This window comes from Nannobrachium achirus, assembly GCF_963921795.1.
Source record: "Nannobrachium achirus genome assembly, chromosome: 22".
Classification (NCBI taxonomy): domain Eukaryota; kingdom Metazoa; phylum Chordata; class Actinopteri; order Myctophiformes; family Myctophidae; genus Nannobrachium; species Nannobrachium achirus.
In genome coordinates this window covers 40,722,243-40,737,692 of record NC_137829.1, presented here as the reverse complement: position 1 = coordinate 40,737,692, position 15,450 = coordinate 40,722,243, and the positions used below count along the sequence as shown (strand labels likewise).

General features: G+C 43.4%; 1 protein-coding gene across 1 annotated transcript; it reads right to left on the bottom strand.

Moving 5' to 3' along the window:
- Positions 1-2,602: 2,602 nt before the first annotated feature.
- Positions 2,603-14,680, bottom strand: klhdc3l (kelch domain containing 3-like; the record flags this gene model as incomplete). Its single annotated transcript, XM_080752903.1, has 7 exons — positions 2,603-3,450; positions 5,031-5,223; positions 9,132-9,246; positions 9,689-9,735; positions 11,883-11,961; positions 13,948-14,030; positions 14,521-14,680. 7 exons carry the CDS (start codon positions 14,678-14,680, stop codon positions 2,778-2,780), a joined length of 1,350 nt encoding a protein of 449 aa, XP_080609029.1. The 3' UTR covers positions 2,603-2,777.
- Between the last annotated feature and the right edge of the window lie 770 nt (positions 14,681-15,450).

Genomic DNA, 15,450 nt, shown 5'->3' with positions numbered 1-15,450 from the left:
TGTGTGCACGTGCCTGTACCTGAGGTCACATGATGGGACCACATCAGAGACGCAGAGCTCCCCACAGGTCACACAGGACAAGGCACTGTGTGGGAGGAGGGGGGCACCAACAGCGGAGCCAGAGACACTGCAGAGCTCCTGACGCTCATTCAACAAGTGTCCTTCACTTCTGCTGGTCAATGCTAGATTAAAAAAAACAGTGGTTCTCAACCTGTTGGCCGGGGCCCGCTGGCGAGCCGCGAGGGTATATAGACCTATTCACCGGGAGGCAGTGATGTTACTAGGTTTTCAATGTAATGGGTCCCGGGACCCACAGGTGGTCATTCAAATGGGTCCCAGAAAAGTTTTATGAGTCCTCAATACAATGTTTTCGAGCGCTGTGAGCTTGTAGATCGGCTATTTTCAAAATGTTTGCCTATTTTATAAATAAATATAATTTTACAATTTGGCTAATGTTTGAACTTAAACTACTAAAACATGTGCCCCTAATGAATTCGGGCGCGCAAAATGGCGTCGGACGCCGGTGGAATCAAAACATTGACGTTTCTATCGCCTGTTTAAGACTTTCTACGTGGATTTTATTTGTGTTTATTTGTGGGTAAAGTAGGATGCTTTCACCCATGAACAATGGTGGTGTCTGTGGAATTTTAAAATGTTTTTCTTTTATCGCGACCCGGTAAATTATTTTAACATGGACTCCAATGGAGGCGCATCCCCGGGACCCCAGGACCATGACATGAATGAGTCCCTGGGCTACTTGAATGAGTTTTTGATGCGGGATGCGCACGTAATGACATCACTGCGGGGAGGCCATGTTTGCATTATGCATTGTAGAACCGGGGTGGCATTTCATTAACTTAATGGCAAGATGGCCGCCATGTGACTAAGGTCTATTGTAAGTGGGTCCCCCAAATAATTGGCCAAATGCTACGATTTTAAAGGAGTAGTTTACCCCCCCCACCCCCCAAAAAAACACGTATTTTCTATCAATTACACACAAATAACGCATCTTTTGTTTACAAAGCACAGACTCTGCTCTTCCAGTACAGAATCATGCAAGACAAGTGCCTCAAGGCAAGCGTCCTTGGGCTGAAAAAAATAAAAATAAAGATTAAAATATTGAAGACCATTGCCTTAAAAAGCCTTACACACCCCCCTCCCTGTGAACTTTGCCTGTGATAAAATCTCCATTTCTGATTCTGTCTTAAAATGCATTTTCATGTCCGTCCATGGCGCTTTGAAATTAAATGGGTCCATGGACAAGAGAGACTCCTGAAACCTTGACTGAGGTCAGCTGTAGTAGTGTGTTAAAGAGTTCTATTGAGATCGACATATAATTCACATGGATGTTGACTTGACTAGGCTGCCTGCCTAGCGTAGCAGGGGTTTAAATATGTTTCTATTCATCATGGTTGGTATAAATGTGTATACATTTATTAAATTATTATGGGCATACAAAGGCGCAATTAAAACAAATTGTAAAAACTAGTGTAAAAGAAAATACACAACAGTAATGAAAAGAAATCACGTTTCATAGGCACATGTTTTCAACATGTTTACACTCCAAACCACAGTAACACCTTTCACATTCAGCAGGCTTACAAAGTAGACCAGTGCAGCCATGTAAACACTTTCACAATCCACCTTGAAATGTAATTTTGATCTTTTTTTGTTACCTAGGGTATTTGTACTGTAATAAAGGGCTCTTGTCACACAGACTGAGAACTTTGTTCAACAAACACAGCTTGCGGGAATTAGGAACTAAGGGGTGCAATGTGCGAGTGACAACCTTTTTTCCGATTGCTCCCTAACACTTTGAAAATAATGTGATTGTTACCACAACAGAACGCGGTATGTTAATGAAGCAGTTAATGTTAATGAAGCAGCATAAACATGACTGGGCGTGTAATAAATCACCCCTTCAGCATGAACACAGTTAAATAATAGGAAATGTCATCTTTTTTGAAAAAAAATTCCATTGCGTATAAAAGTTTGTCGAACTACAAGCGCACAACGCGTTACAATAATATTGTAATTATGTTGTGTTGTACGTTGTGTTGTAAGTATAATTCAGGTCAAAAGGAACACTTCACCTATTTTCAACCATATCTCAACCATTATCTTCAAATAACTGCTCTACCAATGTCATCATCGGTGGGGATTTCAAGCTACAATCTTTCTCTTCCTGGAGAGTTTCGCGTGCCAAAATAGAAGCCATTGCATCAATGAAACATTTAGGAAAAGTTTGAGAATCCTGTTAGAAATGACCACTGATGGGCGCCCGCTGGCCTGGTGGTCAAGGCGCATACCACATACTGGGCTATGATGCCTGCTGGCGTCGCCGGTTCGATTCCCGATCCGGACGGCCTTTGCCGCATGTCATTCCCCATCTCTCTCCCCATTTCCTGTCGGTCTACTATCCTATCAAAATAAAGGCATAAAAAAAGCCCAAAAACAAATCTTTAATAAAAAGAAATGACCACTGATGATGTCCTTGTTAGGCACATTTTTTGAACCACCCACAGTCTCATGCTGAGCATGTGGACGGACATGGCTCCGTCCGAGTGAGCATTATAATAGAGATGGAGTTGAAAAAAGGTAAAATGTCCCTTTAACCACTTGAACCAGCATCCAAGCGTTGTGAGGCAAGTTTCGGTGGAGAGATTTAGTGTAGATGGAAAACACAGTTCAGTTTTTTACTAAGAACAGAGGGTCGAAGTCGTTAATATAAGGCTATCTAATGCAAAGCCACGGCGAGGTGGTTCTGTCCTCTGACGTCAGGAGTCGGTCTGGGTCATCTGCCACACGGAGACGACCGCGTGTCGACTGAGAGGCTTCCCGCCGACGACCAGCAGGAGGTTGGGCAGATGCTGCGTGATGCTGTCCTCCTCTGCATCTCCCAGCTCATCCCTAACCTCCTCCACCTCCACCTCCACGTCCTCGCAGCTCCACTGCTGCCTGAACGCCTGGTTCTCAAACGTCAGGCAGGTTCCGACGCGCCGGGCGCTGCGGCTCTCTCCGTCGGAGACGTCGGGGGCCGTCTGGCCGCCGGGGCCCTTATCGGGCGCAAACGTCTCCAGCTCGATGTCAGTCCCCTCCGTCCCCAGGTGGCCGTAGGGCGCGTGTGTCATAGGGAAGCATTTGTTCTTGAACGGCCTTAACCTGCCGTCCAGCAGGCCGTGTTTGACGGAGGTCGGAGCGGTGTCGTCGTCGTCCGCGGAGCCCGGGGGCTGCTGGTAGCTGGGGCCGATGCCCACCAGGCAGTGGTGCATCCTGGGAGGAGGCTGCGAGCCGCAGGGCAGCGCCGGGAGCTTCTCCCAGGCGTGGGAGGTGAAGCTGTACCTCCACAGGCCACTCTGAGGGGAGGTCTGGCTCTCGCCTCCGCCGAAGAGCACCATGCCGTCCCTGAAGGCCGCGGCGGAGTGAGCCATCAGTCTGGAGGGGCCTGACCTGGGGGGAAAACATCCACACTTCATCAGCGCTCCAGGAATTACTCAGGAATTCTACTGGTAAAAGTAGTACATGTACTACATGTACTAAATGTAAATGTATTATAACCTAAGGCACAGGGTGCCCGCTGGCCTAGTGGTCGTGGCGCATACCACATAAGCTAATGCAGCCAGACAGCTTGTTGCAGGTTCGAACCCCGATCCCGGCGACCTTTGCTGCGTGTCACTCCCCATCTCTCTCTCTCCCTGTTACATCTTCACTGTATACTATCAATAAAGGCAGAAAAGCCCCCCCAAAAATATCGTTATAATCTGAGGCGTACGGTAAATGAAAATGATTGATGAATAAATTAATACATAAATAAATGCAATCACACAGTGAGCACAAGCTCTGTTTTTGTATGGTCAAATGAGTCTGATAGCAACATAGATACTGCAGCTGGTTTGAACATTGAAGGACATTGTTGCAATTGCCTCTCTGTGTCAGCAGAGGGAGACAAAGTACATTGTGTAACTTTGTAGCAGCAGCATAGCAAACATTCCATAATGTAATAACTTTCTACCACCACTATAGTAATGTGCTGGATATTGCATAGCATGAGATCATACATAGGGACATTTAGGGACTCTGTCTGTAAATGTGTAAAAGTTGTCTGGCTGACTATGCCTTGGTCATGTTCGGCACATAACCTTTTTTTCATAATGTTTCTTTCTTTTTTTCATAATGTAACTGTAAAACAGAACTGTTTTCAGCAGGAACCAGGCCAGGAGAACCCAGACTAATGCTCACATTCGTTCTGAGGGCCTGGGGAATCCAGACTGAATGTGTCTACATAGTCTAACCAAGTGGTTTTCAACCAGTGGTCCGGGAATGGAATTGTGGACAAAATCGTATCCAACGATAACAACATATTTGAAGTTTTGGGTCTGAGAGGCTAAATCTCATCAAATGGTGGTCCCTGGCTCAAATGCCAAATAAATAATGGACCTTACTAATTGGTTGGTTGAAGGTTGAAATCCACTGGTCTGAGGCAACCAGTCAGAATGAAACAGCTAAGAGGAACAGGAAGTGATGCCCAACTTTTACGCAAGGGCTCATGGGACACAGGAAACGTGTGGATAGAGTTCTGAATGACCACTCCTGACGAGTAACAACACCACGGCGAGCTGAAGCATTGTACAAAGCCATTGAGATAGTAAGAGTTGTGCCAACTAAAACTAGACTAAAACATTTCAGATGGTAAAAATATGACTAAAACTACATAAAATGTTCTTCAAAAGAAAATCTATTTGAAAAAAAAAAATCTTTTTGAAAAAAGATTTTTTTTCTTCAAAAACGGCCGTCGATGACGTCATCGACGGCAGCAAATCTGGACAGCCTGTTTTGAGAACCTGTGGGGTGCTTTTAACCTCCACCTTCCCAAAACCAGAGAAAGACACAACGGTCTGAAATGGGACTTTGTGGGGATAGAAGGTGCTATAGTGGGACCCCAAAAAAAGGTTTTAAAATAGGAAAAGTTAAATTTCATGGTGTATCACCTTTAACAAGTGGTTCTGGGGGGAACCCAGACCAACACTCACGTGGTTCTGAGGGAGCTCCAGGTGTTGCTGGAAGAGTTCCATCTCCAGAAGTCTCTCTGCTCCCGGAGGCCCCTCAGTCCTCCATACAGGTACATGGAGTCCTGGTGGGCCACGGCCGAGTGGCTGTGCCGGGGGCCCGGGCCTAATGAGCCCCCCCGCTGGGAGCCCTCCGGTACAGACCAGGCCATGGTGTCTGAATTAAAAAAAAACACACACACACACACACACACACACACACACACACACACACACACACACACACACACACACACACACACCAGTGTTAATTTGACTAGCAGAATTTGATTTTATTTAGTTTAGTCATATACCGTAGTCTTTAGAATTACAGTATGTTTAATTTAGTTTTAGTCATATTTTAGTCATCTGAAAAGTTTTAGTTTTAGTCTAGTTTTAGTCTTGGTTGAGAAAACGCGCTACATAAAACTTGCTTTTATATTTCTACTCGGCCCACTAGTCCCTCCATTTTAGTCTTCATACCGGTAGCTTAGTTTTTATTTAGTTTTCGTCAATGAAAAAAGGCAGTCGACACACATTTGTTACATAGTTTTAGCCGATGAAAGGCTGAGTACTTGCTGAGTTGCTGAGCAACGCACCCTATTGAAACGGAGGAACGAGTGGCGGTGGGCGACAACGCAGACATACTGTAGGAAAGGAAGTCAACAGCCTGCCGCTACCGGTACATCTATTTTGGCTCCCGTTGCAGTCTGCTACCACAACTTCCTCTTGCTTTATTGATATGCCATAGCTGGAAAGAAGATTTTTAGTGCAGCATAGGACATGATCTTTGTAAAACTAGCACAGTGGTTCTCAGGGACCACCAGTGGTCCTTGATGGGGTTGGTAACCAAATAGAGACTTATAGATCTTTAACTCTTTTGAGTGCAAATGAAACCATGGCTACTGTAATATGACTTAAATGTATGGTGCAATGTAATTCAGGGGTGCCATGGATGAAAACGTTATTTACAGGGGTGGACTGAGCCAAAAAGGTTTGAGGACCTCTGCACATGGACTCACTGAATCCACTGTGAAACGTTTGTGTGTTAGTATATTCAAACAGAAATGGCATTCAAGTTTAACATTAGTCCAACTTGAGGCGAGGCAACAGGCAAGGCATGCTTATTTGTATAGCCCAGTCCATACACAATAGCATGTAAAGGCTTATGTAAAGCCACATTAGGCTTACATAAGTCATATGTAAAGCCCGTTCAGGTCAGTACAAACCAAGTAGGCTACTAAAACTATTAAAATAACAAAAAACTAGATAAATGTATTGTGTTTACAAAAGTAACTAAAACAAACCTAGACAAGTGTCAATTTATTTCATACATCTTATGCATCTTATTTTGGGTGGATATGTAATCTATCTTAAAAAATGTTGCCGTGCCAATACTGTAAAATGATACAAGAGACAATACACAATTTTATATCAGAATAAACTAGTGCTTCACTACGGCAACTCTACCCGCTATTATGCAGACTCCGTTATTTGCGCTTGGAGGTGTGGCCATGGGCGTGTTTGTTGTGCTATCCCTAAAATTGCTATCTTGCCCACATACAGATGGTAAAGTGCATAGCGGATTCTATACCCACCCGCTATGCCATATTAGTTTGGTAGAGCGCGCCCCGATGGGAATTTCGGGAGTCTGGCCGGGCTGGGCGCACAACGGGTGCCTCTGTGCCTCTGTCTAACTTTGATAAACACACGCACGCATACATGCCGATGAAAAGGCTGAGTACTTGCTGAGTTGCTGAGCAACGCACCCTATTGAAACGGAGGAACGAGTGGCGGTGGGCGACAACGCAGACATACTGTAGGAAAGGAAGTCAACAGCCTGCCGCTACCGGTACATCTATTTTGGCTCCCGTTGCAGTCTGCTACCACAACTTCCTCTTGCTTTATTGATATGCCATAGCTGGAAAGAAGATTTTTAGTGCAGCATAGGACATGATCTTTGTAAAACTAGCACAGTGGTTCTCAGGGACCACCAGTGGTCCTTGATGGGGTTGGTAACCAAATAGAGACTTATAGATCTTTAACTCTTTTGAGTGCAAATGAAACCATGGCTACTGTAATATGACTTAAATGTATGGTGCAATGTAATTCAGGGGTGCCATGGATGAAAACGTTATTTACAGGGGTGGACTGAGCCAAAAAGGTTTGAGGACCTCTGCACATGGACTCACTGAATCCACTGTGAAACGTTTGTGTGTTAGTATATTCAAACAGAAATGGCATTCAAGTTTAACATTAGTCCAACTTGAGGCGAGGCAACAGGCAAGGCATGCTTATTTGTATAGCCCAGTCCATACACAATAGCATGTAAAGGCTTATGTAAAGCCACATTAGGCTTACATAAGTCATATGTAAAGCCCGTTCAGGTCAGTACAAACCAAGTAGGCTACTAAAACTATTAAAATAACAAAAAACTAGATAAATGTATTGTGTTTACAAAAGTAACTAAAACAAACCTAGACAAGTGTCAATTTATTTCATACATCTTATGCATCTTATTTTGGGTGGATATGTAATCTATCTTAAAAAATGTTGCCGTGCCAATACTGTAAAATGATACAAGAGACAATACACAATTTTATATCAGAATAAACTAGTGCTTCACTACGGCAACTCTACCCGCTATTATGCAGACTCCGTTATTTGCGCTTGGAGGTGTGGCCATGGGCGTGTTTGTTGTGCTATCCCTAAAATTGCTATCTTGCCCACATACAGATGGTAAAGTGCATAGCGGATTCTATACCCACCCGCTATGCCATATTAGTTTGGTAGAGCGCGCCCCGATGGGAATTTCGGGAGTCTGGCCGGGCTGGGCGCACAACGGGTGCCTCTGTGCCTCTGTCTAACTTTGATAAACACACGCACGCATACATGCACGCACACCCACCCTTCCTTCTCCCTCCCCTGGGGAGGCAACAACAAATGAGGGATGTTTTCATTTGGAAGTCTGCAGATCTCAGATCATGTCATCAATAATGATATTGCGTAATGCGACAGGAAATTCCATTGTTTATCAAAGTTAGACAGATGACACGTCCATATAACAGCAACACAACAGAACCACTAATGGCCCTTTTTCATCTAGAAACAACCATCCATAAGCTGAAACCTTCCACCCGTTGAGGTTCTGTGCTGTTTCTCGATCTTTTTTTCTTTTTTGATTGTAATCCGAGTTACTTCTTTATTTAAGATAAATTGACAACGTTCCGATCCACTATGGATCTTCTTCAGGTCAGTTTTAAAATAGTTGATCTACAAGCTCTACTTAGCTGATCTATAAGCTCACGACACGTCGCGATGTGAAGTGTCGTGAGCTTGTAGAGCGGCTTTATTAGCCATTTCTGAAACATGGAGAAAGTACAAGTTCAGGGTTAATAGAACTAGACTAGGCCTACTAGTACCTCCTGAGTAGCAGGCACGTGCACACATAGACATCAAAAGGGTCTTGAGCCCCTGCTCTTTTACCCTGTCTGTAAAAAGAACTGTCCTCTCTAGACTATGAATTCAGTATTTACTATAAAAGAAATGCAAATGCCCTCCTTTCCATGCCTATTAACAAAATCAATAACCAAAGACAATGCATAGCTATTTTTTTCCAGGACCTTCCAGGACCCTTGATCAATTCCAAAACTTTTCCAGTACTGGAAAAATATTTTTCTAATTTCAAAATATTTCCAGGAATTTCATGACCGTGGGAACCCTGCTAGTTGCATTGGTGCACGTCCCTCCTGAGCAGAAGCCCAAATGAGATTCTGCTAACCTCATCCGAAACCCAGCTGTAGCGTAGTATGAAAATAAATGATATCCAGACTACTTGACCATGACACTTAGTTGACTTATTTATTGTAGTCTAAAAGAGAGTTTAGTTGTCAGGATGAGGACAGGGACAGGTTCTGACCACAATGCTGTGTGATCTCAATACATTTCTTGATGAGTCGTTCAGTCCTATCTGTGTGTGTGTGTGTGTGTGTGTGTGTGTGTGTGTGTGTGTGTGTGTGTGTGTGTGTGTGTGTGTGTGTGTGTGTGTGTGTGTGTGTGTGTGTGTGGTTTTATCTACACACTCACCGAAATCCAAACTCCAGAACTCCTGTGAGGATCCTCTCATGTCAACATAGCCTCCATAAACGAACATGTTAGAACCCAGGACCACAGCACTGTGGGCCTTCCTGTTGACTGGCATCTGGTACACGCACGCACACGCACATACACACACACACACACGCACACACACACACGCACGCACACGCACACACACACCAGAAAGCGTGAAAGAGCGCATCAGAGAAAGTGCACATCAGGGGAGATTAAATTGACTTGTGTTAGGTCTTCGGCTGCACATTGTTGGGTCAAGCCTTATTTTACGTTTAATATTTGAAAGAAATGTGAACATGGAATATTCGTTAATAGCTGTTACCGTGCAGGGCTCTAGCATGTGTGTGTGTGTGTGTGTGTGTGTGTGTGTGTGTGTGTGTGTGTGTGTGTGTGTGTGTGTGTGTGTGTGTGTGTGTGTGTGTGTGTGTGTGTGTGCGTGCGTGCGTGCGTGCGTGCGTGCGTGTGTGCGTGGCAAGAGGAGGCAGTGTGTTTCAAATGGTGGCCTGTGAGGTGTTATGTACTGTAGCTACCTGAGTGCTGTTCCTCTTCCCCCGCCACTGAACCCATTTCTGCTTCACTGAAACACACGGCAACACAAAACAATGATGAAACATAAGAGGTGAACTGATATGAGGCAGGTTGTCCACCGGTGTTAATTTCTTTGGCTAAAACTATGACTAGGCCTACTAGTAAATTCCGTCAACAAATAAAAACTAGATTAAATGTTAGGGAGAATAGATCCAGTAGAACCTTTGAGCTTGTAGATCGGCAATTTTCAGCATGCAACCAAGTGTGAAATCAGAAATCAAAAAGATTTTGACTAAAACTAAATCTAATTTTGCTGTCAAAATTAACACTTGCAGGCCATGGTGAAACAGGCTGTGCACTAGGGCTTGGGCGATATGACTTCAAATCAATAGCACAATTTTTTTTTCACACTTTTGCCTCTATTATGATTCATAAACGATTGAAGGAAAAGGAAAAGCGGCACCGTTGTACAACTAAGTGTAATCAGGTTAATCAGACTATTCTATTTAGTTGATTATATAAAAAAAGATCGTTCACATTTTTGAGTGGTGCTCCTGGAAGGAGCTAAGCTCCAACATCCGGCATTGTCCGGTTCCCAAAAAATCTCCGGCCCCCCAAAAATCTCCGGGCTCTGAAGCATGGCCTACATCTGGCCTACATCCTGGCGCAAATGGCTCAACGTTTGTTGTACGCTCAGGGTCCCTCAAAGGCAAAGCTTCGCAGGGCGCGCTGTGATTGGCTAGCGGGGAGCTTAATGAAATCAACTCATAAATAGCACCGCTCACTTAGGTGATTTTTTTCCATGTCAATTCATTCATTATACAGTATAACAGTGGTTCTCAACCTGTGGGTCGGGACCCACAGGGGGGTCCCCAAATTATTTAGGGGGGTCCCCAGATTATTAACTTATTAATGTGCAACATTATGTTCTCTCTCAACAGTAAACAAACCAACATAAAGTTTAAGTGTATAGAGGGTATATACACATTTCTAAAGTGACAATTTAAGGTCTTTTTAATACCTCTAAAATGACAAATTAAACATTGGCCAAATTGTCAAATATTAGGTGCTGAAATTGTGAAAATAGCTGATCTACATGCTCACAACGCCTCGCAACACGAGGCGTTGTGATCTGCTATTTTCACAACAGAACCATATACCATGTTATACAAAATGTAACTCTTAGTGCTCGTCAGGGTGGGGGGGGGTTGCCAGTTAAAATATGATTATTTTGGTTGAGAACCACTGCAGTATAAGACCTGATTCTGTATTGTTCGATTTATTCTGTTATTACTGGTTCTAAATGTGGGTTTTGATATATTTTTTCAGTTCATTTCCCAGCCCTGCTGTGCACGGTGAAGCGGGCTAACAGAAGCTCACAAACAGGAACAGACATGTGGTGCCGTTGTCAGGAAGCATGTCCTGTTTGGTTTTCAGGGAACTGCTGCTGCACACACATTTTGGTAAGCAAATTCCATGGCTTTTTTTTTCTTTATATTCATGCATTGCATGAATGAGCTGATTTTTGAGCCAGTGGTTCTCAAACTTTTTCGTGTCAAGTACAGACAGATTGTATTTGGTTGTGGACCCCCAACTGAAAACACAGTCGACACAAACAAGTGGAACTGGTAATTTATCTGATAAATATGTTCTCTCTCTCCTGATTGTATGAAAGTGACGACCCACCTGAAAATGAATTTTCTGATTTGAAAATACCAAAAGGAGATACTGTTTGTATGGGTCACGACTCACGAGTAAATATCCCTTTATTTGTGCGACGTTAGTCTCGTACTACGGACATAGGGACATACTGTAGGGACACACAAAGCCAGGCGTAGTGTTGCTATGCAAACCGTTGTGGGCTTGTACTGTAGGTCTGGTATTTTCACTCGATTTCTCTTTTGGGTCTCAAGCTAAAAAGGTTTGGGAACCTGCAATGATTACTATAAGAATATAGACCTTTTTTTAGTTTTGTTATGACCAACACATGGCACTTACTGCACCTTTCATGTTATGTGTAAAGCACTTTTAAAGCCTTGTTGAAAAGTGCTCTGCAATTAAACGTGCCTTGCCTTGGCCGTGCCCTGGCGTGTAATATTTTCTCAGCAGCGTAGAAGTGTTTGCCTTGGTGTTAATGAACAAGCACGGGCAGGTTTTGTCTTCCCGTCTGTGTGTTTCCCCACTGTGACAACGTACCTACATCAAACACCCAGAGGGGACATTTCCACTCCGTGTACGCAGAGTCCAGCATTCCACCAAACACGTAGAGAAACCCCTGTGACAGCCACACAGTCAGCGTGTTTACACTTCAATGTGTCATGAAAACAAATATTATATTACAATAATAATGAATAACAGGAATGATAACAGTATATCCGTATATTTTAGCACAAAGTTGAAACTATGCACTTGGTAGTTCGAAGATATAAACAATTCTAAATGTGAGGCCTAGGTATTTTTTACTGTATTTTTTTCTCTTCTGTTTGTACCATTTTAGTAATGTTTATTGCGACCGTAGGTCGCGGTTAACTATGTAAACCGGCACATCTTGTCCACGTATCTTTGTCTGTCTGTCTGTGTTCAATACGTTCAATAATATTTTTTTGTAATTGTCACATTCCTAAGACAAAAAAATTATTATAGTACATTTACCCCCATTGATTCCGGATGGGGACCCAAATGCATTTGGGTCCCCATCCGGAATCAATGGGGGTACCTTTATTGTAATCAAATTATTGTCTTAGGATTGCGACAAAACACAAAACATATTATTGAACTCAAGTCTCCATGGCGTGAGTAATCATATAGAAAAAAGTCATTTTGGGGGTGAATTAAGCCCATCCATGTATGGGCATGAAAGGGATTGTATGTATGATGTCAGATGTGATAGACGTCATAGGATTTTCAAATAACGAATAACTGAGTAAGCATGTTTGGGGTCTCACAGCATATCTCCATATACAATACATGGATCTCCATATATGGGTAACTGATCCGATATACATCACTGGACAGACGGCCAAGACATGGCGCAACCTCGCATGTCGTCCTGAGGCGTCTTACTAGTATGTGCTCAGCCTCTTTTTGAGGGGCGCAAACTGCTCCTACAACTGGCTTTGTCTGTCTGTCTGTCTGTCTGTCTGTCTGTCTGTCTGTCCGTCCCACTCTTGGCTCATTGACCAAGGCAAGTAGTTAGGTAAAGTTAGCTGAAAGTTAAACCAATCTGGGAACTAAATCAAAATCAATATCTTTCTTCACAAATGTGTTCATAAAGGTGTCAACGATCACCTCTGAACTTTCTCAATCACAACTCCCTTCGGAAACTTTGTGGGAGCCAATCAAAGTTGGGGGTATCCCGAGGGCCTGGGATTAAAAGGGGAAAAAAAAAAAAAAAGGCCAATATGAGCGTATGAGGTGTGTAATTAGGGTATTTTGGGGCTGCTGAATCCATTCCAACCATTAGTTTTCAGTAAAAATTACTCCTTGGCCATAAAATAGGCCACGAGACATATAATACTGGCAATAAAAGAAATGGTTGGAGTAGGGTTTGAATTCATGAAAACTATTCAAGATCAGACGGGTAAGCGCACATCATGACACACAGGATAACATGATACAATCTGACAAGGAACACTTGGGTTTAAAACATAGGGACTAACAGGACACAGGTGAACTCGAATGACATGATTGGCTAAGCCTTAGCCAATTAGGCCTATTTTATGGCCAAGGAGTAATTTTAACTGAAAACTAATGGTTGGAATGGATTCAGCAGCCCAAACATACCCCAATTACACACCTCATACGCTCATATTGTCATTTATTTTATTTATCCCCTTTAATCCCAGGCCCAGGTATCCCGATACCCACAACTTTGATTGGCCCCCTACAAAGTTTCCGAAGGGAGTTGTGATTGAGAGAGTTCAGAGGTGATAGTTGACACCTTTATGATCACATTTGTGAAGAAAGATATTGATTTTGATTTAGTTCCCAGATTGGTTTAACTTTCGGCTAAACTAAAGCTTGAAATCTCACTTCACACTGGGTGTGATTTTTTTTTGAAATGTTGCTTGTTTTCCGTATGGGGACTACGGATTGAAATGTAGCATTCTTGCTAAATCCGGTGTATTTACACAGCATTGTATGTGTTCATTTATATGCACTGCTGTCCAAGTCCAAATGAACATACCGTATACAAACTGAAAATGCTAGATCTCATCTCATACGCTCATAATAACAGACACTGATGATCAGTGGGTCATACCTGATGGGCCACCATTGAATGTTCTTCAAGTTCCTCTGGCACTGCTTCCCCGGTACATACCAGCTCTGTCCATTCATTATGCACTACGCACACGCACATGCACACACACGAGCGCGCACACACACACACACACACACACACACACACACACACACACACACACACACACACACACACACACACACACACACACACACACACACACACACACACACTGTTAGCCACTTAAACTCTATATGGTTGACCGGAGTCCCTCAGGGCACCGTGCTAGAGCGTCTTTTCTATTTTCTGTTATTGTGGGGAAAGCTTTAATAGACGATTTGTTTCTGCGAAAGCTTTCCCCACAACATGAACGCTGGGGTTCATGTGCTTAAAATAGCGAAGGACCCTACAGTAGAATATCACATCTTTTGAGTGTGTTCCTCTTTTCCTAATGTCTGTCTCTCTCAGCTTTCATATCATCTGTCCAACGTTGCAGATGAAATAAGGACTCTTTAAAAGCAGACACTCAATATATCAGACATCGCCATCAGAAACATGAAAAGTGTCATCCGTCGTGGCAGGGTCTCTTACCTACACTGTACCTCCACAGGTCTTTCAGGGAGCGGCTGCTTCGGCCTCCCAGCACGTAGACGCTCCCGTCGTAAGAGCAGCAGGCGTGCTTGTAGCGGTCAGCGGGCGCCGGACAGCTCTGAGGCAGCTCTCGCCACAGGCACGGACCTCTCTGACTCATGGCGGGAATCCCCACGCCTTCATCGCAGCATCTGTTGACGATGGTGTTGATTTTGACAGCAAATGTTGATTTAGTTTCAGTCATAGTCTTTTGAATAAAGCTTGATTTAGTTTTAATCATATTTTAGTCATCATTGTATTTGACGAATTGAACACTGTACAGTATGGGACGCAACCCCTCAGTGAGCAAAGGCGGTTCATAGAAATATGATGAAAGACTGTCTTGGCTGGCTGCTCACTACACCTGATGACACCTGATACCTGACACACACGCACACGCACACACACACACACACACACACACACACACACACACACACACACACACACACACACACACACACACACTCTCTCTCTCTCCATGGTTCACGGCCATCAATCATTCACCCCCCATTGAACACAATGGTCCAGGTCACATGGTGTCATCTTAAAGAGCTGTGGCCCGTTACCATGGATGGCAAAGTTTGTTGTCACAGCTGATGTTTAGATGACGGCCATACCGAAAAGATGATCTATGACTTGTGTGTCAAAATGTACAAAAAGGACAAAAAAAATATTGATTTTGTTTCTCAAAAAACATTTTGAAATGTTCAAATATATTTTGGTCTCTGATTGTGAAAATTAACAATCAATCATTTAGCTGGGGAGATAGGACCCCCTGAGACCAAAAGTTGAACTGTAGTCTAGTTATTATTTGAAATCCCACTGATTTGTTTTATTACTGGTATTACAGTCTGAACAGTTATCTTGTAACAACCTCGCTGAGCTATA